Source organism: Chiloscyllium punctatum, chromosome 44 (genome assembly GCF_047496795.1).
Source record: "Chiloscyllium punctatum isolate Juve2018m chromosome 44, sChiPun1.3, whole genome shotgun sequence".
NCBI classification, from domain to species: domain Eukaryota; kingdom Metazoa; phylum Chordata; class Chondrichthyes; order Orectolobiformes; family Hemiscylliidae; genus Chiloscyllium; species Chiloscyllium punctatum.
Window position 1 is genome coordinate 10,997,979 of NC_092782.1, and position 24,830 is coordinate 11,022,808.

A 24,830-nucleotide genomic window follows, 5' to 3' on the forward strand; every position below is an offset into this window, starting at 1 on the left:
CATTTCCCCTCCCCCCAGTTCCAAACTTCCAGCTCAGCACCATCGTCATGACCTGTCCTACCTGCCAATCTTCCTCCCCACCTGTCCGCTCTACCCTCCTCTCTGACCTATCACTTCCATCCCCACCCCCATTCATCTATTGTACTCTTTACTACCTTCTCCCCAGCCCCACCCCCCATTTATCTCTCTACCCTGGAGGCTCTCTGCCTCCATTCCTGATGAAAGGCTTTTGACCGGAAACATCGATTTTCCTGCTCCTCGGATACTGCCTCACCTGCTGTGCTTTTCCAGCACCACTCTAATCTCGACTCTGGTTTCCAGAATCTGCAGTCCTCACTTTTGCCTAGATTCACATTTGGATTTTGTGATGACCTTGTTGCTCAAAAAACTCCTATTATGTATTCATTTCACTCAACCCTTCAACTTAAACCCGTCAATCAGGATTTTGTCCCATGCACATCTGAATGGCAATAAAAGTCATGTCAGATATGTTAAAGATAAAGATTTCTGAAAAAGATTCATCAGATTTGAAATGTTACCTCTGTTTCTCTCACTACAGATGCAGTCAGACCTCCTGAGTTACTCCAGCATTTTCTGTTTGTTTCAGATTTAGAATCTGCAGTGTTTTGTTTTTATTAAAGATATTCTTTTTGAATGTTGCAAACCATTCTCATCTTTTAAATTTCTCCTGGGCTTCATCTCTCCATGTATTCAATAAGATTCCTGAAGGTGATTGGGCAGGTAGGTTAGCCTATCAGCGGAAACATAGTGTTTTCCTTTATTAGCTGAAAAATGGATTATAAATGTACATTATGTTATGTTATAATACATTATGTTAGTACTATATAAAACATTAGGTATACACTTTAACGTATCTTCAAGAATGTGCACCAAAAACTGAGAAGTGAATTTAGTCTGGATAGTTCATTTTTCGCTGATACAGGTATGATGGGTTGAATGCCCTCTTTTATTTTCTGTGGACTAGATTTGTGTGACTGGTTTTGCACATTAGCGTTGGTCGAGAAATTGTATTTGTCTCTTAAACTGCCACATTGAAGCAAGTGATATGGACAGATATCTATTTGGACCGCTGTCTCTCAGTCCAGTGTCAGCACTTAATGTGTTTTGTAATTGAACACATCCTGAGAGCATTTGCCCTCTGAATGTTTCACTCATTTGCAATACACACCTTCTTTGTAGATGTATTTTGTGAGAAATAAAATCCAAGGTGCTTCTTTGAAAACTTTTCAGCCTGCTAATTTGCATCAATCACTTTTTTATAGCTTAAATCATTGACTGTGAATCACAAATGCTAATTATTATTATCAGTTTCTTTGTTGGCATTTGACACAACCTGCAGCTATTTTTTGACTAGAGTTTTGATCAGACAAAATAGTTAAAGGAGCTATGCTTTGAGAGTTTATTTTAACAATTGTGTTAAATTGTTTTGTAGAAACAATGAATGTATATCATTTTCACATAGCTTTTATTTATTATGTTGAAATCTGGCGTCTCATGTTTGACAAAAGTCATTTTTGGCAAATAGGATTTTATTAATAAATTGTAAAATGATATTTTTAAGTTCAAGTTTTAACTGTAAGAAGTAAACTGTAGAACAAAATAAAATTAATAAAACAATATTGGAAGGTGATGGTTTAATGGTAATGTCATTGGACTAGTAATCCAGAACCCCAGGTTAATGTCCTGAGAACATGAGTCCAAATCCCACCATGGGAGATGGTAAAATTTGAATTAAAATTTTAAAAATTTGCACTAAAAAGTCAGCCTAATGGTGACCTTGTAACCATTGTCAACTATTATAAACACCAATCTAGGTCACTAATGTTCTTCAGTGAGGGAAATCTGTCCTGACCTAGTCAGGCCTACATGTGACTCCACAACCACAATAATGAGATTGATTCTTAACTGCCTCTGGACAAGTAGGGATGGGTAATAAATGCTGGCTTAGCCAATGATGCCCACACCCCCATGAATGAATATAAAAGTGCAGCAAATTTTGAAAAAAAAACTGTAGTGAACAGTTATGAAAATAGATTTAGATGTGGTCGTATAGCATTTGGTTATATCAACATAAGAACAGAAATGGAACATAGAAACAGGAGTAGACCTTTCAGCCTATTTAGCTTGCTCTGCCCTTCAACACAATCATGGCTGATGAAACACTTTAATGTTTTTCACTGAATGCATCTCCATAACCTTGTGCACCATTGGTAATTAGAAATGTATTAATCTCTACCTTAAATAAACTCAAATGTTGTGCTTCCGATGCCTTATGTAGTCAAGACTTCCAAAGGTTCACAAGATTCTGAGTAAAATAATTTCTCTTCATTTCTCAAACCTAAGTTGCATCCCCCTTAATTTTAAATTGCAATTCTCAATTCCCCAACCGGGGGAACATCTTAATCTGCATTTACCCTATCTATCCCTTTAATGTTTTTTGTAAGTTTCAATGAGATCACCTCTGATTCTTTGGCACTGTAGAAAATGTAATATATTCAACCTTCAGGCCTGTTTCACTATTCAGTATTTCAGCTCTCTCACCTACCTTGCCCCTTCATATTTTCAAGATTTCATTAAACCATCATTTTGAGAGGGTGAGCAAACCTTACTTTCACTATCTATTTTGTGAGTAAAGTGCTTCTTATTCCATGTGTAAATGGCTAAGTTCTAATTTACTTATTGTTCTGCCTTGTCCATATTACTCCAGCAGAAGAAATAACTTCTCTGTACTGACTCAGTCGTTTCCTTTTTAATTATTGTAAAGCCTTCAGTTACACCATTCCTTAATCTTCTGATCTCAAGGGAATGCAGATCAAGTTAACACGCTTGTCCACACCATTTAACCTTTGAAGCCTGGTTTTGCTTTCAAGGAGTGTTGAATTTCGTTCTGAAACCAGTGTATTGTTTCTGTGTTTTGGGTACCAGAACTGAATGTTGTAGGTAAGGTTTGATCACAACACCCTGCAACTGAATTATAATTTTCACCCCTTTATATTCCAAGGAGTGAAAACTTGAACATAGTTGAACCTGCTGCTTCATCATGCTCACCTCCTTTAAAGATTATTTTTGCAGCCTACCTCTTCAATAAAACTTTGGGTTGCATCATTTGACCTCCTCTCCAATTGTTTGGCATCCATTTTAGATTAGATTAGATTGCAGAAACAGGCCCTTCGGCCCAACGAGTCCGACCCTTTGAAGAGTAACCCACCCAGATCCATTCACCTACTCCCTACTAATGCACCTATCACTATGGGCAATTTAGCATGGCCAATTCACCTGACCCACACATTTTTGGACTGTGGGAGGAAACAAGAGCGCCCGGAGGAAACCCACGCAGACACTGGGAGAATGTGCAAACTCCACGCAGACAGTTGCCCAAGGCTGGAATCGAACTGGGGTCCCGCCGCTGTGAGGCAGTAATGCTAGCCGCTGTGAGGCAGTAATGCTAGCCACTGTGCCGCCTCCCACTGAAATTTGTCCAGTAGCACCTCTGTGAAGCACTTTGGGATTTATTTCTAAGTAGTAGTTGCTTTATAAATGCAAGCTGGTTTACGACCTGAGGAATACAAGAGATTTGATTTTGCTTCTTTCCTGGCAGATGAAAAGGAAGAAGGCATTCTGGGAAGCATTCTTCTGCCTAGTTTTAAGATAGCTCCAGTTAGCCCAGAGGATCATATAAACCGCAAATATGCATTCAAGGTCAGTGTTTGTATAACGTAACATGGTCTTTCTGTATTTTGTTTTCTTGAGCTTAAAGTTGGGGTGACCTACATAACAAAAGCATTAGAGTTTATTTCAGTAGCAAATACCCAACTCATTTTTCAAGAGTGAACAATGCTTTTTTAAACATACCCTTTTCAATAACATTTTTTAAATATTGCATTTTTAAATACTATATGTTATATAGTAAACAGAAAAGATGTATTTTATTCTGTTCTATTGTTAATGTGTCATGCAATGGACAAATACTGAACATGAATTTTAAAATCTCATCTTGTTAATTTTTTATATTTTAACATAGTCCCAGATTCAAATCTTAGTGTGTCTGTAAGTGGGAAAAGTAATAACATTGTAACTTTGTTACTAAGATAAATTGTTAAATTCTATCCTTTGATAATTCAGTTTAACTATGAACCAACTGATGTCACCAAAATCATTACTGTGATTATCAATATCATTATGATATGTATTAATATGTATATATCTTTATTTTCAACCTGCCTTGTACTTTTGAGCAACTGATGAACTTTGGATGTTTCACAGCTGTTGGGAATTCACTTAAAATAGCCCAGTAAGTATGAGCAGCATTTAAAAATTTTCTAATTAAATTGCTCAGAGCTGTTACTGCACACTTCTGAATTAGGTGGAGCTTGATCCCATGACTCCTGCCTCAAAGGTTGGGGCACAACCACTGTGCAACAAGAGCATTAGTGCTCAACATTTAGATTACAGGTACATAGGTTTTGCACCTGACTTGAATTGTTGGTGTGCAAAGTATGTTCATTGACACATGTCTTACAAGGTGCTGGCAGGTGGGACTAGATTGGGTTGGGATATCTGGTCGGCATGGACGGGTTGGACCGAAGGGTCTGTTTCCATGCTGTACGTCTCTATGACTCTATGAACAAAACTATCATAATCCAATATCTATTGTTAAAGAAACAATTAAGCGACCAATAGAAAAGCCCAATTAGTAGTCAATATTATAATTCAGCTCTGTCCCAACTATATTTTTGTTCACACCAAATTAGAGTTTTATTTTCTCTTAAAGATTTCCTACAGTGTGGAAACAGGCTCTTCGGCCCAACAAGTCCACACCGACCCTCCGAAGAGTAACCCACCCAGTCCCATTTCCCTCTGGCTAATGCACCTAACACTGTGGGCAATTTGTATGGCCAATTCACCTGACCTGCACATCTTTGGACTTGTGGGAGGAAACCCACGCAGACACAGGGAGAATGTGCAAACTCCACACAGACAGTCACCCAAGGCTGGAATCGAACCTGAGACCCTGCTGCTGTGAGGCAGCAGTACTAACCACTGAGCCACCATGCCGCCCTACATATACAGTCAATTGCCCTTCTCTGACTGTAAATGAATACTTGGGCTTTGAGGGGAACAGGCATGTTGCAACAACTAGACATTTTAGTGAAAGGATTCAAACTAGGATTTGCAGGGGCTACATACTGTACACTCTTCTGTGATAGGCAGAAAAGCACCATGCCAGCAGATCATTATTCTTCTGATTAAATATTCAACTCAAGTTATTCTGGAGAATTGGTAAGCCACAAAAGAAATTAAAAATTTGGATATAAATACTTGGAAAACAATGGAGATTTAGCCAACCTGTAAGAATTTAGAAATTATCTTTTTCTGATGAAGGCAAAGGAATTGTGGTGACCACTTGATTTCTCAGACCTCCTGATCTGAATGTTCCTGAGATGAATATCTTCCCTTTCACCATAGAATTCTTACATTGCCCAAGATGTAGTCAGTATTGCTAATGGTGAAAACTTGCTGAGTATTTCCTGAATCTTAAGGCTGATAAACCATCAAGTACAATTAGACAATTAAAGAACATGAGCATTGAGTCATTTGATGGATGCATATCTATTCATTGTCATTGTACCTAGAACTTTGTGTCCAGGAAGGCAAAGCAAGTTTCATCTTAATGCAAGTTGTACTCAAAAAGTAGAAAAAATGTTTGTAAGTTAAATAAGCAACTTCTCATATTAAAAAAGAAAGAACTTATTTCTGGTGTGTTAACCTGTTTCTAACATCCCAATTTTACTAAATAAAAGCAAAATACCATGGATGTTGTAAATCTGAAATAAAATAAAACTTACTGGAGAAACTCAGCAAGTCTAGCAGCATCTGTGGAGAGGAGAACATGAATTAACGTTTCGAGTTCAGTGTGATTTTTTTTTCAAGCCAATTTGACAATACACTGTTTAATTTTATTTTAAGTTTGTATACGAGAATAACTTTGACAAAAGAGGCATCCTATGGTAAGCAATCCAGAACACAGCCATCTAAAGTAAGGCAAAAAAACCCGAGTATGTTCATAGCAATTGGTGTGAAAAGCATTAAAAGGCTTTGAGTAATAGAGAAAAGTGGAAAATGTGATGGAAAAAAGACTGCACATAAATCAGGCAAAGATAGAAACTAAAGTATAATATGCTATAAGCATGCAGTGGAATAAGGTATACAAACTGACAGGAAACTGAAGAATTTGGGACAATTTCTTTGAAATCCAACCTATTGAAAATTATTTTAACATAGTGTAGGATTATTATTTCTATTGTGTAGCTTGACTTAATGTAATAATTATAGTAATTGTGCTGCAATATGTTCAATAGAGTTGGAAATTTATGATTTCTACTTGCATTTGTTTCAAGTAGTGGTGATTTGTCTTATCTATATATTGATTTGCTCTTCTTTTTTTAACAGGAACCATTTAACTTAGTAATCACTATAATTTCTGGTCAGGCTTCTCATCCAAATATGCGGACCTATTATTTCTATACTGAAACAGCCAAGGAAATGGAATCCTGGATGAAGGCTATGATAGAAGCTGCCCTTGTTCAAACAGAACCCGTGAAAAGGTATTTTTGACTTTGAAATTTTCCCTGACCATTCCCCTCCCCCTTCAACAAACAAATTATTCAACCAATTATGAATTAACTGGCATATTTCCAAAACCAGACAAGATCCTAACCTCTGAAAATGGTTTAAATTTTAATTGAATTATAGATTTTGCATTCAGGCATTGTTAAAATCTTAAATGATTATTATAATCTCCTGAAAGGACAAAATCAATCAAGTCTTCATGTGATGGAGGAGGGTTAGGAAAAGAAGAACATAATTTTGAGATAGCTGCTGTTTGTGTATATTATCCTGATTCATTAACATAACACTGATGAAAACTTAGATTCCTTTAACCACCAATCCAAGGACATGGTGATGGTTAGATGATCATACAGTCACAGATCAACAAATGCATTGCCATTGATACAGATCTTTCACTTTTTGTGAGTAAGTTATACAAAAAATTTAAAGTAATTTGATTTCTAATTAAAATGAGTTCTAGTGATAAAATATAGTGATCAGAAGGCCATACCTTTTGAGTATGTTACAAGTTGAAACAGTAGAATAATTTATTGCAATCATTGAAAAAACAGTTTTAATATCTCATAACATTTCTGAACCTTGTTGCTTTTGAAGTCAGAGACATTTGTGATATGATTTGAAAATATATTTTTAATTTAAAAATGAAAGACATAAATGAAAATTTGGATGAGCAAAATAGCTGAGAGTCAAATTATTACTGAGTATAAAAGTTCAGTAGCTTGAAATATGTGCTTATAATTCTGGCGGAATCTTTTATACATGGAATATTGCTTATTTTTCTACTTCTGCGAAACCTTATTAGTTTCAGTCTTTTTCCAGTAAATTCTACGCATATTTATAGTTTGTTGTGACTGACACATCATCCCATGACTAACAACATGGGTAATTACAGAATCTAAAGCCAAGTAAACTATTGAGGGCAGGACACAAGCTATGGGATGGCTAAAATGTCAATCAGTGTAGTCTTTCATTGCAGTAGCATCAGCCAACTTTGAAAGCAATCTCTCCTGTTTTCTACCTTCAGTGTTCAACAAACTACAACATGGCTCTAATATGAAATTAATTCATCACTAATTTATAAATATGTGTTTTGAATAATAAGGAATGGATGTGTACCATTGAAAGCTTATTTTCATTGAAATTCAAAAATGTATATTTTGTAATTTAATTCAATGTCCCAGACCTAAAGAATTGTTAAATACTAAACAAACAACGGAAAAAGCTGAGGATGCTGAAAATTAGAAACAACAACAGAAATGCTGGGAAAAGCTCAGCAGGCCCAGCAACATCTGTGGAGGGAAAACAGATTTAATGTTTCAGCTCCAATGACCCTTCCTCAGACCTGATAGAAGCTGGGAAAATGTTTGGTATTTATGCAGAATATGGGTTTGGGAGTTGAGAGTTGGGAGCCGGGGGAAGGAATAAACGATAAGTGGAGATAGAACCCAAAGAAAGAGAAAAACAGTTGGACAGAGAAACGAGTGGGTAAAGGTCAGCCTTGGCGAATGAATAGCTGCTAAAGGGAGCTATTAGTCACTGACAATGGGTTGTTTGTGGTAGCAGCCCATTTGATCACAAGGCCTGGTGTGTGGAGATTGGGTTATGACATGGGAGAAGATGCTCAAACTGTAAAATTGTTGAACTCGTTATTGAGTCCAGAAGGTTACAGAGTTCAGCAGTGGAAAATGAGATGCTGTTCTTCCAGCTTGTGTTGAGCTTCGCTGGAGCACTGCAGCAGAGATATTGGCCAGTAAGGTGTGTGCAGGAGTTGGATCAGACCTGGCTGAAGGCCCTGTGGCCATCACAAGCACTTCGGCCCTCACTCCCTCCTTTTGCCTCCCAAAGCAGCGATACAGTTCCCCTTGTCCTTACCAACTATTCCACCAGCATCCACATCCTCAGGATCATAAGCCGCCATTTCCGTCACCTTCAATGGAATGCCACCACCAGACACATAGTCCTGTCCCCTTCTTGTCAGCCTTCTGCATGGGCACTTCCCTCAGGAATGCTCTGGTCCACTGCTCCTTCACTTACAATAATCCCCAAGCCGAACAGCACCTTCCCCTGCACCCACAAAAGGTCTAACACCTGTCCGTTTACCTCCTTCCTTCTCAGTATCCAAGATTCCAGACAGCTTCCAGATGAAGCAATCTAGCCTACTGTATTCGCTGCTTACAATATGGTCTTCTGTAGTTGGGTGACAGCTTTGCAGAACATCTACATTCTGTCTGCAAAAATGACCCTGAGCTTCCAGTTGCCTGCTATTTCAACACATCACCATGTTTCCTCGCCAACACCCCTATCTCAGTGAAGCTCAGCACAATCTGGAATAACAGCATCTCATTTTCCACTTGGGAAGTCTGAAACCTCCTGGGTTGAATATTGTGTTCAACAATTTTAAGGCTTGAGCATGTTTTCTTATGTCCCTACCCCAAACTCCACATAATGAGGCCTTGTCATCGCATGGGCTGCTGCTACACACAACCCATTGTCAACTGCTAATCACCTCCCATTAGCAGCTATTCATTCTCTCAAGCTGACCTTTACTCACTCCTCCTATCCACAGCTGCCTCCACCATAAAATCCAAGCCAGCCAACGACTGGAGGAAAGTCGCCTCATCATCTGCTTTGAGACCCTTCAACCACACGGCATCAATGTTGATTTCACCAGTTTCCTTATCTCCTCTGCCCCCACCTCATCCCAGATCCAACCCTCCAACTCAGCACTGTCCTACCTGTCCCACCTATCTGCTCCACCTCCCCTCAACCTATCACTATCACTCCCCACCTGCACGTACCTTTCGCTTTCCCAGCAACTTTCCCCCGCCCCCACATTCCTGATAGTGGGCTTATACCGAAATGTCAACTCTTCTGCTCCTCGGATGCTGCCTGACCTGCTGTGCTTTTCCAGCGCCACACTTTTCGATCCCACTCCCTTCTCTGTCCAACTGTTTTTCTCTCTCTTTAGTGTCTATCTCCATCTATCACTTATCCCGTTTCCTTTCCCCCACCCCATATTCTGCATAAATACCAACCTTTTCCTAGCTTCCATTAGTTCTGAAGCAGGGTCAGTGGACCTGAAACGTTAACATTGTTTTCTCTCCACAGATACTACCAGACCTGCTTTTTTTCTAGCAATCTTGGTTTGTGTTGCTAAAGAATTGTTACCTTTCTGCATGCGTGCATGCCTTTTTAGGATTTGCTTTGGCTGCAGCAACATAAATGATTACTTTTTTTTCTTTATCTTGTAACCACTCACTATTGTATTTTCCTCAGTGATTTAATGGTTTAATGCCCTGAGGATATAATGCAGCTGAAATTTGTTCTAGTTGCAGTTTCAAGATGGTGTAAGTTCAGGTAAACAAGCAACACAACTAAATGTTAGCAGAAATTCTTGAAAAAATGTGCAGCATATTTCTAGCTCAAGGGCAGTTACTTGTGCAGTAAGCTGGTTGTAATTTCACTACTGCATTAATCATTTTTACTATAATGTTTAAATGGAGAAAGGCAGTTGCTGCTGAGGTCATGAAGGTGTTGTGCAGACAAAGTAAAGCAATAAAGTCTGACTTATTTCAGATCAAAGGTTGCATGATATGGATGACAAACCTGCTTTAACTCTCTCCCCCACAGGACTGAAAAGCTAACATCTGAAATTGTACCTCCTAAAGAGGTCAACCATGTTCCAAACCACAAAATGCTAGTCAAGCCTGAAAATCAGAACAACCAGAAAAATATGGATACCACTCTGGGTGTCCAACAAAAAGAAAATCTGAACATCACTCATACTGACAAATATCAGGTTGAGATAGAAGGACTGGACCAGCACAAACCTTTGACTAAAATCAACAGTATAAAATTGCAACCTGCAAAATCAGAGAGCGACAATGTCACGTCAAATACTAACAGTGTTCCATCTCAACAGTACAAATCTCTGCATGCAAGTGCTTCCAATGAACAAGGTTCAATTTGTCCAGTCAGTACTCCTGTAGAAAGTGTGGACACTGAAAGAGAAAGACTGGTTAGTTTAAATGAAAGTGGAAGGGGCATTCAACGGACTAATTCAATGGTGCAGTTGGAGCAGTGGGTGAGAACACAAAAAGGAAAGGGCCAAGAGGAGGAACCAAGAAGGTATGGAGACTTCTTTTAAACAGTTCTTTGTAATACTTATAAGCATAATTCAAAACTTATTTTTAAGAGTACAACTCTTAGATTTTCCTTTTGTAAATGTACAATGATATTCATCAATTAAATTCCATGTTTCTATTCTGTATTTGCAAAACTAGGATTTACATTGACTAAAGGCTTAATGGTTTAACATAGATGGGAGACATATCAATATCAACTTTAATCACAGTTCAAGATACTAACTGTCACAACTGAGCAACAGTAATTGCAAGTGGAATGTGACAACATCCAATCTGGGTTTTTTGGATCCATGGTCACTAAGTGTCCTTTAAACATGATGTGATATAGAGAAACGTTTGATTGTAAATCATGCTATGATGCTTCCCACAGGAAGCTGGAAGATAATTTGCTGTTGACTGTCGATTTATAACTTTTATTAGCTGGTACAGGAATTAGTGTCTGAATGAATTTGTTTTACTATTTGTACCAAAAATCATAGCAATGATTCTGAGTGTTGCATATTCAGTTTTCCTGCAGTTTTCATCTGGATTCTCTACGACTTGAAGACTGCTTAGTTCACATGCCATACTTGAGTAAATTTCAAGTATTCTCGTTAAGAAAGCGAATGCAATGTTGTCTCTTATCTCAAAGAAAGCGAATGCAATGTTGTCTCTTATCTCAAGAGGGTTGGAATATAAAAGCAGAGATGTACTACTAAGACTTTATAAAGCTCTGGTTAGGCCCCATTTGGAGTACTGTGTCCATTTTTGGTCCCCACACCTCAGGAAGGATATACTGGCACTGGAACGTGTCCAGCGGAGATTCACACGGATGATCCCTGGAATGGCAGGTCTAGCATATGAGGAACGGCTGAGGATACTGGGATTGTATTCATTGGAGTTTAGAAGATTAAGGGGAGATCTAATAGAGACGTACAAAATAATACATGGCTTTGAAAAGGTGGATGCTAGGAAATTGTTTCTGTTAGGCGAGGAGACTAGGACCCGTGGACACAGCCTTAAAATTAGAGGGGGTCATTTCAGAACAGAAATGCGGAGACATTTCTTCAGCCAGAGTGTGGTGGGCCTGTGGAATTCATTGCCACGGAGTGCAGTGGAAGCCGGGACGCTAAATGTCTTCAAGGCCGAGATTGATAGGTTCTTTTTGTCTAGAGGAATTAAGGGCTACGGGGAGAATGCTGGTAAGTGGAGCTGAAATGCGCATCAGCCATGATTGAATGGCGGAGTGGACTTGATGGGCCGAATGGCCTTACTTCCACTCCTATGTCTTATGGTCTTATGGTCTTATGGTCTTATGGTCTTAATTGTTAGAAAAATAATGTAGCTTGGGGTCATGTTGACCTTCATGCCCTTTAGGTTATTATGAAGCGTAGTGAGGAAGTAGCATGCATAAAGGTTTGTCTGGTTATTTTTGTCTCTGTTTACTGGTAAACAGAGACAAAAAAATGGTAACATTCAAGTGCTGTTTGAAAATGCTTGTGGGTGTTGTTTGTCCTTACTTGGCAAGTGCCATAATTTTCAAAATAGTATATCCACTCTCATTTTCAGGTGTCATTAATCAAAATTCCTCCTCCTCATGTATCATGCATTTAGATGCTTCCAATACTGGAGTCGAGAGTGTGGTGCTGGAAAAGCACAGCAGGTCAGGCAGCATCCAATGAGCAGGAGAATCCATGTTTCGGGCAAAAGCTTGTCTCGCACCACACTCTCGACTCTGATCTCCAGCATCTTCAATCCTCACTTGCTCCTAGTTTCCAATACTGCAGTCAAAGTAACTCTTTATTGACAGAAGTTTTGAATAAAGCCAAAGATTTCACTATCATCCTATTTCACTGAGCAACTGGTTCCTGTGGACTTGCAAAATTTGAGGTAGTGAAGTGGACAGAACGAGTTGACAGCATTTATTGATCAATCAAATGTAGTATCTGGCATGCACATGCGAGGTACTTGTCACTCTCTGTGTGAATAAGTTTGGAACTGGAGCAAATTTGTTTCTTTCCAGAAGCAAAGATCTTCTAATTTTACCAGAGGCATTGACAGGCCATTTGTAAGTGATGGATATCAGCTGCAAATAACTCTGGCAAATAACAGCAGATGTGCCACAAGTAGAACAAGTGGCTCTACTTTGGAACACATGTATTTATACCCTCATGCAATATGAAGCAAAACAAAGAATTTAAAAGAGATTCCATTGAAATGTAACATTTCTAATGCATATGCATATAATTCATAATTGATTGGAATAGAAATGAACTACAAAAATACACTTTCAGATTTATTTTTAGGGAAAGCTGTATTTGGAAATCTATAGCATTTTGAAAATTTGGTGAATGTATACAGGTTGCAAATCCCTCTGATAGTTCTATTGGAACAATATTTGAACTTTGCTCCCAGTTTTTCTTTACAGATTTGTAGGCAACTCATCTATCTTAAATAATTTCTGTACGTAGGCATTGAAATAGATCGGGGAGTCTTTTTATGTTCTTAGAAAATTGTAATGCTTAAGATACAATTCATTTGGTTTAGGATTAGAGGAAATAATTTTCACAACAGAAATGGTCACTGGAGGATAGAAATAGTAAAGGATCCTGGTGCCAAGAGACACACATTAAACTTAGAACAAAGAGACAAACTTAACATCAGTAAATGTATGTGTCCTGCGGACAATTAAGGTTGGTCGTTGCATTATTCAGTTTAGTTTACTTTTTATCTGATGAAAGAATTTCATGTGATGGTATTTGTAGCATTAAATTGATGGGGCAGACTTTGCTGTAAATGTGTAAATCATTGAGCCATGTAGCATTTTTTTAATAAATCATCCTGTTTGAACATGTTATGACCCACCTTTGAGGAATGTGAAACTTGAACCTGGATCTTCTTGCCCAAAGGTAGCGACACCAAGACTAGGCCACAAGATCCTTGCACCACTTTGTTGTTAACTTCATGAAAGTGACATCCTGTCCTCATGCCGTCTTAATTTTCATAAAGTTGTACATTAATGTACAATGCAAATAATGTCTCTTAAAATCACAACAGAAATCCAAGTCCAACAACTTAAGTACTTGTTCGTTGGTGTATTTTTAAATAACTGACTGTATTAAGTTCCCTGGCCCAGACCTGAACTCTTAAGAGATTTTAAGAATATCACACCTTTTATTTTACTTTATGTTTGTTTTCTTTCTCAATCTAATCAAGGATAAGCTATTTATGTAGAGCCTTTAATTGAATGATGTGTCCCATGGGTCTACACCATAGCATTATAAAGAAATTCTCTAGACACAGAATGGTGTTAGACCAGGTGGCTAAAAGCTTTTTCAAATGTGTAGATTTTAAGTGTCCTAGAAGAAGGAAAGTTGTAGTGATTCATGAGGAAATTCCAGAGCTTGGATAGTTGAAGGCAAAATCACCACTGGCAAAGCATTTAAAATCAGGGATGCTCAAAAGGCATACATTTGATTAGAGTACATAAATTGAAGGGTTGTGAGGTTGAAGGAGATTACAAATTGGGAAAGTCAAGGATATGGAGGGATGTGAAAACAAGATGAACATTTCAAAATCAGGGCATTATTTGAATAATGTAGATCAGTGATCACAGGGATAATAGGTGAGCAGAATTTGGTTTGCGTAAGAACGTGGACAGTAGTTTGGATGACCTCAAATTTATGTAAGGTATAATGTGAAGCTATAGGAAGTGTATCAGGATAATTAATTCTGTTTGTAGAACATTAGATTGAGTGTTATAGTAGCAGATTATTTGAGGCAAGGGCAGATGAGCAACGTGTGTGTGGAAATATGCTGTGGAGATGCAGGTTATTGGACTGGGATGGACAAAGTTAAAAATCATACAACTCCAAGTTATAGACCAAACCTGACACCTCCACATCATGGCTACCATCAACGCCACCAACTGCCGGTTCAAAGTGGAGAGGATCGCCAAACCTATTGGACTATAACCTGGTGTTGTGTGATTTTTAACAAGATGGAAATAGGCAATCTGTGTAGATATATAGTTGGAAGCTCATCTTGGGATCAGGTATAATATCATTCATCAGGGAGATGAGAGAGATAAAGTTTAATGAAGAGTTTACAAATCTTCATTCTAGCAACAGTGAAGGAGTTGAAAAAAGCAGCAGTGAAATCGAGCTTGGTATTGTCAGTGCACATGTGAAAATGAATTCTGAGTTTTCAGAGAGTGTCACTGATTGGCAGCATGTCAATGAGAGGTAAGAGGGAACCAAAAGTAAATCCTTGATTACCAGAAGTGATTATGTGGAACTGGAAAGTGAAGCATTGTTAGGTTCTGCCCTCGATATAATTAGCAAAGAATTGAAGCCAGAAGACTACAGCCCCAACCCAATTGGACAACAGTGGAGAGGTGCACAAGGAGGAGAAGAATGCAATCACCTATTTCAAAAAGCTCCCGAATAGTTAAAAAGGATGAGATAGATAGTTTACTTTCGTCATAGAAATAGAGTTATACAGCAGAGAAACAGACCCTTCGGTCCAACCACTCCATGATGAACATAATCCCAAACTAAACTAATCCCACCTGCCTGCTTCTGGCCTGTATCCCTCCAAACCTTTCCTATTCATGTACCTGTTCAAATATCTTCTAAAAGAATTAATTTTACAGTCGGTTCTGCTATAATGTGCGTTTATTCAACATGAATTGACTATAATGCGACTGAAGAATTTAGACCATTATTTGTAGAACATGAACTTCCCTACCTGTATTGGCTGTAATGCAATTATGGTCCCATCATTTTCAATGGTGCTGCTATTACACGATTTTCTTATAACGTGGAATCACATGGGGATGGAGTTATCGTGTTATAAGAAAATCGTGTACCCTCTTCCGCACGTGGACCACTCTCTGTGTAAAATAATTGCCCCTCATGTCTTTTTAAACTCTCCCTCCTTTCACCTTAAAAATGTGCCTGTACTCTTGAAATTCCGCCATCCCAGGCAAAAGATAATTACCATTAATTCTATCTATACCTCCCATTATTTTATAAACGTCTATCAGGTTGCCATCAACTTCCTACACTCCAGTGAAAGATGTCCCAGCCTGTCCAGCCTTTCTTTATAACTCAAACCTTCCATACGTAGCAACATCCTGGTAAACTGTTCTGAATCCTCTCCGGCTTATATCCTTCCTATAACAAGTCATAGTATTCCGGAAGCGACCTCACCATATCCTGTACAATCTCAAAATGACTTCTCAACTCCTATACTTGAAAGGACGAGGCAATGAAGGCAAGTGTGCCAAACACCTTTTTAACCATCCTGTCTATATGCGACACAAAATTCAAAGAATTATGTACCTGCACCCCTAGGTTCCCTGTTCTACAACACTGCCCAAGGGCTACCATTAATTCAAGTAAATCCCACCCTAGGAAGTCATCTTACCACCCTTTTTATTCCTTTTCTGTGCCTGATTTAACATTAACACACAAATTCACTCTCCTCATCAGACATTTCTGTGCATTTTTCCTAATTCTTATGCGTTGTTTAAACCAAAATAATTCTCATTGGTCACTACCATGCCAGATACCGTCATTGCATCATTATCAATTTGCACTATTCCAGCAAATTTATGGGCAGAAAAACATTAAACCCAAATATGCTTAAGTCTAACTAATGGGGCATTTCATGAGGTGGCAAGCTCAGCAAAATCTGATCCAAAGAATTTCACAGGAATACTTGGCAGAACTTTATATTTAATACCATGTCTTCATGTGTAATGTTTGTCATTTGCCACTAAATCCTACAGACCAGGTAAGATTTATATTTGCTTGGCTGAATAAGTTAATCTCACTGCAACAATTTGCTGTCTATGGATTACTATTAGAAAGTGTATCTGTCAAACTAGGTTGAAGGCAGGCTCAGCTGTGATCCCCTGGTTTGAAAGGTCTCTCAGTACCCACTGTCTGGGCTCATATGTACAAAATGTCACTTGATAATGATGCTGGAGGCAGCTGGCATTGTATCTGTATTCTCTCATATGTCACTGCTGTCCAGGCTAAATGGGAACTGGAAGAAAAAGCAATTTATTAACTACCATGGTTTCTTTTATTAGGTAGAATTACTGTCACAAAGGGTAAATCAGCACAGCGATTCTTTTACTGGCCTAGTTGGTAATACAGAAGCCTAGATTATTGATCTATAGGCATGAGTTCAAATCCCACCAAGCAGCTGGGAAATTTAACAATCAAATGAATCTGGTTAAAACTGTTGCCATTAGCAGAAGGGTTGAGAATCACAGAACACTGGTGAAAAAGAACCAGTATCAGTACACACAAAATCTTTCTTGCACAGCGAGAGATCAGGATTACACCACCTCAGACTGAAGAGGTGACTGATTTAATTGTGGTTTTGAAGAGGATATTGGATAAATACCTGAAGATCAAAAAATTCTTACAGGATTATGGGCAATGGCGCAACTCTTTTGAAGAGTTGACATAGTATTGCAGGGTCAAAGAGGCTCCTATACTGTAGCCATTCTAACATACAATTATCAGTATTGGTGGCCTTGAAGCTAGGGTGACATCTTGTGTGACATTCTCTATTTTTGAAGGTGGGTTACTCATGGAGCATCTTCCCTGATTATGGTTGTTTAACTCTCCTGCATTATTTATGAATGGATGTACTAGGATTGCAGAGCTTTGAGTGTCTAAAGCCAGAAGTGCTGCATTTGTGATCTATCTCATTTTCTCCTGAGGTTCCTGATTCCTTCCATGTAATAGGAGTGGCTAAAGGAACTAACTATTGCAAAGGCAATGGGATCTGATAACATTCTAGTAATAGTACTGAAAAATTGAGCTCCTGGGTTTGCTGTACCCTTAGCCAAACTGTTCCACTATAGCAACGTCAGTAAATCTATTTAGCAAATTTGAAAATTGCCCAGATTTGTTTTATCTACAAAAACAGGACAAATGCAACCAAACTAATTGCTACCCCATCAGCCTAACTCTGTCATCAGTATGACAATGGAAGGGTTTGTCAATAGTACAGTCAGCTTGCTCAGCAATAACCTGCTCAGTTCGGGTTCTGTTAGGGCCATTCAGCTCTTGCCCTCATTAAATTCTTAGTCCAAGGATGGACAACAGAGCTGAATTCCAAAGGTAAAATAGGAGTTATCACCAAGGCAGCATTTGATGAAGAATGGCCTCGAAAAACCCAAGCAAGTCTGCAATCAGAGAAAGCCCATCCCTACTTAGAGGTATCCCGAGCACAACAAAGATTGTTGTACTTTGTTAGCCAATGATCTCAGCCCTGGGACATCACAGCAAGAATTCCTCAGGGTAATACCCTAGGTCCAGCCAACTTTAGCTGCTTTATTGATGAGCTTCCTTCCATCATAAGGTCAGAAATCAAGATGTTACTGATTATTGCACAATGATCAGTACTTGTCATAAATCTTCAGATATGGAGGCAGTGTGCATCAAGACATGTCAACATCCAGAAATGAGCTGATAGTTGACAGATAACATTCATGCCACATAAGTACCAGGCAAAAACTATCTCCAAGAAACTCCCCATGACATTCAATGGCATTACCATCACTTAAAATCACTATTTTGGGGATTACTGTGGATCAATAACTGAACTGGACCAGTTCAATGCTATGATTATAAGAACAGGTCAGAGGATTGAAATTCTGAGGCAAATGGATTTGCCTCCTGATATCTAAAGCCTGACCTTATCTGCAAGACATAGGTCAGGAACATGATGGAATACTTTCCATTTAACTACTCCAATAATACTCACGAAGCTCAGTGGCACAACCCAACAACTTGAACATTCATTCTGTGCTCCAATGTCCAGTGGCATCAATGTGACTATCACAACATGTCAAGGATCCTGAAACAGCACCTTCCAAACTCATGACATCAACACCTAGAAAGATCAGGGCTTCAGATGCATGCAAAAAACACCAACAACAAGGTTCTTTCTCAGCCATGAGCTATCCTGATTTGGAGTTATATTGTTGCTTCTGCACTGTTATTCAATCAATATCCTAGAGCTCCCTTCTTGGTAGCACATAGATGTGCCTACAACTCCACCCAGTTGCAGCTGTCAGTGGCAATTAGGTGAGGGCTGTAAGTGCTGCTGTAACCAATAACACCCACATCCCATGACCAAATTTTAAAAAGTTGAATAAGGGATAAATTTGATGCATTCACTGAATGAAATACTCTGTTTCTGCTCAACATTCTAAATATAGGAATTTTGTTTCTTAATGTATATAATATTTACTATTAGTTCATACATTTGATATTTGTTAGTTTGTACATCCTTAATTCTTCATTCAGCATTGTGGCACATCATGCCCTTTGCCTGACCAAACTCCAGGTGCTTCAAATAAACAACACAACTATAGAACAGAAAGCACATGTAATTGTTAATTGTACATAGTAGCACCACTGTGTAATTGAGCTACCTGTTGCAACATAGACCAAGTACTAAAAAAAAGCCTGTAATGGCCACTTCTTCCTCTGGACAGTCATAGTTTGCTTGTTATATTTGTTCTGTTACTGTGATCTGCTGTGCATGTGAAAGTTATAATATACCTGTTGCTTGGATGACTTGTGCTCCATTGTTAGATGTCACCTAAAGGGAATATATCAAGGCATGTGCCATGATCCATTGAGAAATGGTGAAGACAAAGCAATAGAAGCATGGAGAAAGTCTCAGCTTGACTATTATCTAAAGTCTCTTGTAGATTTCAGTTTCATTTGTGAGAGAGTGACAAGTGACCTCCACAGGATACCTGTTTTTAAAATCAGACCTGGGTGCTGGAAGACCATGTTTTACGTGTTGCTCTCTCCAGATGTTGGAAGCGTGCTGCAGTCTTGAAAACTACTTTTAATGTAGTTCATTTCAAATCTTTGATGTGGTAAGTCACAGATCCAGCATGAAAGTGGCTTTCCCATTTAATGGTTGCACAGATGATGGATCATTTCTGTGTCGTTATGTTGCAGATTGATAAAGAAAGAACTTGCCCTCTGCAATCAACCATGTTTCATAAAATTATCCTTAAGTTAGGGTGTTATTTTCAAACATCACTTAGATTACAAAACTAATGTATATCTAAGCCAAAAAAAATTGCTTGAATTTTTGATTGCTATTTTCAACTATCATCAACATTTTGTTACAGTATGTTTCCCAAAGTATGTGCTCCCAACTTAGTTTTCATTTTGAATGTGTTGGCCTTAATTCAATGAGAAACATTTTCCATTACAGCAGCTTTTCTGGTTGTGATATTTGGTACACATGTAAGTTGAATTGTAATACTTTTCCATGTGTCAGCTTGTACTTCAGTAAAAATGAAATGTTTATGAATCACTTAAGGGTGCACTGAAGATGCATTTTGTTCCAGGTAGAAGCAAAGTCAGAGTAAAGGTGTTGTTTATGACCTTATCTGTCCTAATACTGTTGTACAGATTTGTTCTTGAGATTGGTGTGCTGTATTAGCCCACCAGGTACTGAAATACATATAGTAAGAGTTGAAAGAGCTCAGCAGGTCAGACCTATTGTGTTGAGAGGAAAAGAGGTAATTTTTTGGGGCCGATTATATTTTATCAGAACTGTTGTTGATTTATTTTTGAGCTTAGATTTCTTTCTTTTTTCCATTCTCTTTTCCCAAAGTATTACCTCTGATAATCCACAATTTCCTAATTAACTCTTTACTCTGTTCATTTTCTATTTCACAAGTGATGCTGTGTCAAATTCACCACATGAAGAAATTGAGGAAAGAAAACTGTGAGGGAATTGAAAGATTTATGTTTCAAAATCAATGTGTAAACTTTTCTGAGAAATTTCTGTTAATTTACAGCATCGCCTGTTATCAAACATTACCAAGGAACCTGCCAAGCTATCGGACTCAGGTCATGCCATGTTACAGAACAATGCCCCATCACAGTCGTACAAGACCTGACAGCATCTGTTCAGTGTCACCTTCTGCATACGATAGGGTCCTTCGACCACCGTCATTAGAAGAAAAACGGAAATCGATGCGGGATGATACCATGTGGCAACTATATGAATGGCAACAGCGTCAGGTCTACCATAAGCATGGGACACTAAGCAGGCATGGTACTTTAAGTACTCCTGTCACCATGATGAATATTGTTGAACAGTCACGCTCTATTCCTCCATCACCTTCTCACGGTTCACTGGCCCCCTACCAGGTATACTCTCCCCTCAGGTCCTACAACATTGAATCAAGATCAGAAGTATTGTCACCTGTTTTAAGAGGAGACATGACCACTGATTCCATGAAATCTCGGCGACACAGGACACCTGTCAACAGGGTAAAAACACCTTCCTTGGTTTTGCCATTCAACCTGAGTCTCTATTCTTAAAAGCTAGATTCAGCTAATTTACAAGGCTTAATGCTTGTGGGTTTTTAAAGTGCAATAGTATATTTTTGTACCAGGATAATGGTGTTACAATATTCTGTTATCTTTTGTGCCAAGTGAAAAATCTGCTATGGAAATCAAAACTTATCTGGCTGTTGATTTTTATTGGGGAGAAGGTGGCACCCATTTTAAAGTGGGAGTGATATTTTCTAATCTATTAGTCACACAGTGAATCATTAAAATATAGTACTATAGCAAATGATTCATGGTTCTTCAACAATCACATGTCCTGTCCTTGCTAGGCTCTGAGGAATCTTCATCCAACATATTAAAGTGAGAATTTTTTGTCCCACTTGATTCCTATCTGTTCAATAATTTGTAGAATAACTTTGGTGATGTTTTGGGGACTGGTCTTCTGCTGGAATACAGTGAACTCCCAAAGATTATAAATGAAAAAAAGGAGGATGGGAGAAACATCACTGATGTAGAATTGTTTTTATTCCTTCTCTTAGTTTATCTATCCACCAGACAGAAGATCGATGCCTGCTAATATACCTGTGCAAACCATTACACCTGAGAGCTTGCAAGGCAAAACGGTGAGTCATTTGAGTTTGATAATGGGGCGCATTATTGAAATTTGTTCATCTGAAGAAAATTTTCATGAAATTGATCATTTAGGCCTGCATTCTGTTTTAGCAGATTTAATTCTGTGAATGAATTAACCCACCATCATTTATAAATGTTGAAAAGAACCTAATAAGGGAAATGGAGAAAACTTCAGCAATATTATGATTTGTTTAGAGGTGCAAATTTTGCTCTGACTAAGTATTAAAGCTGCCATAATTGGTCATATCTAACCTCTAGGTCTGTCTGTGTTCGTTAACACATTGCAGCTTCAAATCTTTTATCTAAAATCTTGTATCTGTAATAAGGCTCCCAAGCTGTGGTTTGAGATCCCTAATGGTGTCATCTAGATGGTTTTTCAGATCATGAGCTCCCCCCTCTTCGAAGGCAGCAATGGTGACTGCAGACAAGAAATTTTGGCAGAGCAGCCCTGAACTTACTGAATGCTTGTCTTCAAACAAAGGGACAAATAGTGAGTCCAAAGCATGCTGTAACCTCTCCAGTTGTGATTGCCAAGTGGGCTTGGGATACTTATGCCAATGTGTACGAGCAGAAAGAAGCAAGTGATGTACTTGCTGAGTACAGGAAATCTGGAAGTCATGGAGATGTACAGCATGGATCTAGAGGAAATAAAAGTCATAACAAAAAGGGAGGCTATGCAGCTAGCCAGAAAAGTGAGTGGCTGCTTTCTGCTGTTTCTGCTGTTTCTGCTTCAGTCTGCCTGTTGTACAGCAAAGGCTGGTTATAATATAAACTGTATTATTCCAAGTAGCTATTGATATTTAAAAAGAATGTAGATAAATATCTAATGAATGTTGAAAGGAATGAGAATGAAGTGTCCCAAGACGGTGGAGTCAAGGGATTTGTGGTTTCTGTAGCTGATGGTTCCTCTGTTCTTTTTTAGTATATCAGCATTGCACCATTTCTATTGTCACAGGTCTTATTCCTGTTTGTTCCATTCTTGTGTTTGAAATCTTTGCCATATTTAAACATTTTAAATAACTGTTGTGGTTCTTTTCACCGAGCTGGGAATTTGTGTTGCAGATGTTTCGTCCCCTGTCTAGGTGACATCCTCAGTGCTTGGGAGCCTCCTGTGAAGCGCTTCTGTGATATATCCTCCGGCATTCATAAATGCCGGAGGAAATATCACAAGCGCTTCACAGGAGGCTCCCAAGCACTGAGGATGTCACCTAGACAAGGGACGAAACATCTGCAACACAAATTCTCAGCTTGGCGAACAGAACCACAACAACAAGCACCAGAGCTACAAATCTTCTCTCAAACTTTGAATTTAAATAACTCATTAAAGAACATTAAATGATTCTAGTTGTTGGTTTTAAACTGATCAAGAGTAAAATGCTCAGAGCCCCAGAATAACTATTGTGCTTCATCTGAATTCCACCTCTAGCCTCCCTTTTAATTTCCTTCAGACCCAGTTTTCTCCTCTGGGTGATGTGGGGGCAGTGGGGAGATAGTGAGTGTATGATGGTGTGATGTAATTGGATCAGAGCAATTCAGTCCAATGTAATACTTACACAGGCATCGCCTTAACCACTGTAATTATGATATTTAGTGTCCTGTTTCTGCCTCACAAGCAACATCTGTGACCATTTAACTCTCTTCGTTGCTACTTGTGAAGCTGCAAAATCAACTAAAAATCATTACTGTTTCAGTTAATATGTAGCCTGTACTCATAAATTTGTTTGTGATCTGTAACTCCAATGTGTCAGACACAAAAATCTGTTCAGAAAGAAATGATGAGAACTGAGATTAAATGTAGGGTGCAGAGCTTATATGTTTGCATGTGAATAAATTGCACATTAGACTATTCTGTGACAAGGTCGAATAGTCCCAGACTATTCAAACATACATAATAGTTTTCACATGTTTGGGTGCTTGTTTAGAAATCTGGGACTTGAGCTTTGGTCTCGTTACTGGGCGGGGAACATGTGGAGGTAGTGATGACAGAGTGACTGATTTCTCTCTGTGTGTAGTGAGTCTTATGGACCAGATCACGTCCCCTCAAAATGTAATAAGAAGATAACCTAAACCCCAAATTTTTCTTATTTTAAAAGGACATGTAAGGCATTGTGTTCCGGATACAATTCAGTTAGTCAAACTTTATTGAAATATTAAACAAGGTAATATATATGTTAACTACCACTGATTAGCGGTTCCAAGATAGTAACATCCCATAAACAGAGGCAATTTCAGTAGTGCCTCACATGCAATGTTTCTCCGGTCCAGGAGGAAAGAATGTCAAGAGAAAACTCAGAGAGAGAGAACTGTTTTTCTGTGGCAGGGAAAGATGTATAGCATCTTCCAAACCGAACAGCTACAGAAAGTTAAACTAAAATCCTCGTTCTGTGGGAGCTTGACTCACCCATTCAGGCTGCTTCTATTGTTACAACTTTAAAAAAAAACCCAAGAACACACAAACTTTATTGGCTTGGAACAGACTACTTGTGACCTCTGTCTAAACCTTTCTTCATTTAAAAAAAACAAAATATACCTCTTAAAGCCTGGTACTATCTAATGAGGGAGAGGGGCTGATCACTGTGCATGTATTGGGACTGAAGGGCAGGGAGATGCTGCTTATATTTTGTGTGGATATGGCATAGAGAGGGATTTCACTGAGACTTTTTGTCACTGGGGAATATGAAAGCATTGGCCGAAAACTACATGAGTATATAAAATACTAACATTTTTGCAACAGACTTTAAATAATGTATTGTTATTTAATTTATTATCAAGAAACATCATCATAAATTACTGTGACCATGGTGTGCAGCTTTAGTTATACAATCATACAGCATGGAAACTGACCCATCAAGGCATGCTGACCATAGTCTCTAACTAAATTAGTCCCACCTTCCTGTGCTTGGACCGTATCCCTCCAAGCATTTCTTATTGATGTACTTATTCAAATGTCTTATAAATATTATAACTGCATCTGCATCCATCATTTCCTCTGGAAGTTTATGCCACATGTGAAGAACTCTGTGTAAAATAATTGCCCCTCATGTCTTTTTAAATCCTTCTCTCA

The 24,830-nt window shown here is 38.5% G+C and overlaps 1 protein-coding gene across 15 annotated transcripts in view; it reads left to right on the top strand.

The window, feature by feature from the left end:
* plekha5 (pleckstrin homology domain containing, family A member 5) overlaps positions 1–24,830 on the top strand; it is a 342,774-nt gene that overhangs the window by 253,507 nt on the left and 64,437 nt on the right. For all 15 annotated transcript variants that reach the window (XM_072562215.1, XM_072562217.1, XM_072562221.1 and 12 more), the window contains 5 exons: positions 3,620–3,720; positions 6,511–6,626; positions 10,282–10,779; positions 20,635–21,112; positions 21,673–21,756. In XM_072562215.1, the coding sequence (XP_072418316.1) occupies positions 3,620–3,720; positions 6,511–6,626; positions 10,282–10,779; positions 20,635–21,112; positions 21,673–21,756 (1,277 nt within the window). The remainder of the gene's footprint in view (positions 1–3,619; positions 3,721–6,510; positions 6,627–10,281; positions 10,780–20,634; positions 21,113–21,672; positions 21,757–24,830) is intronic.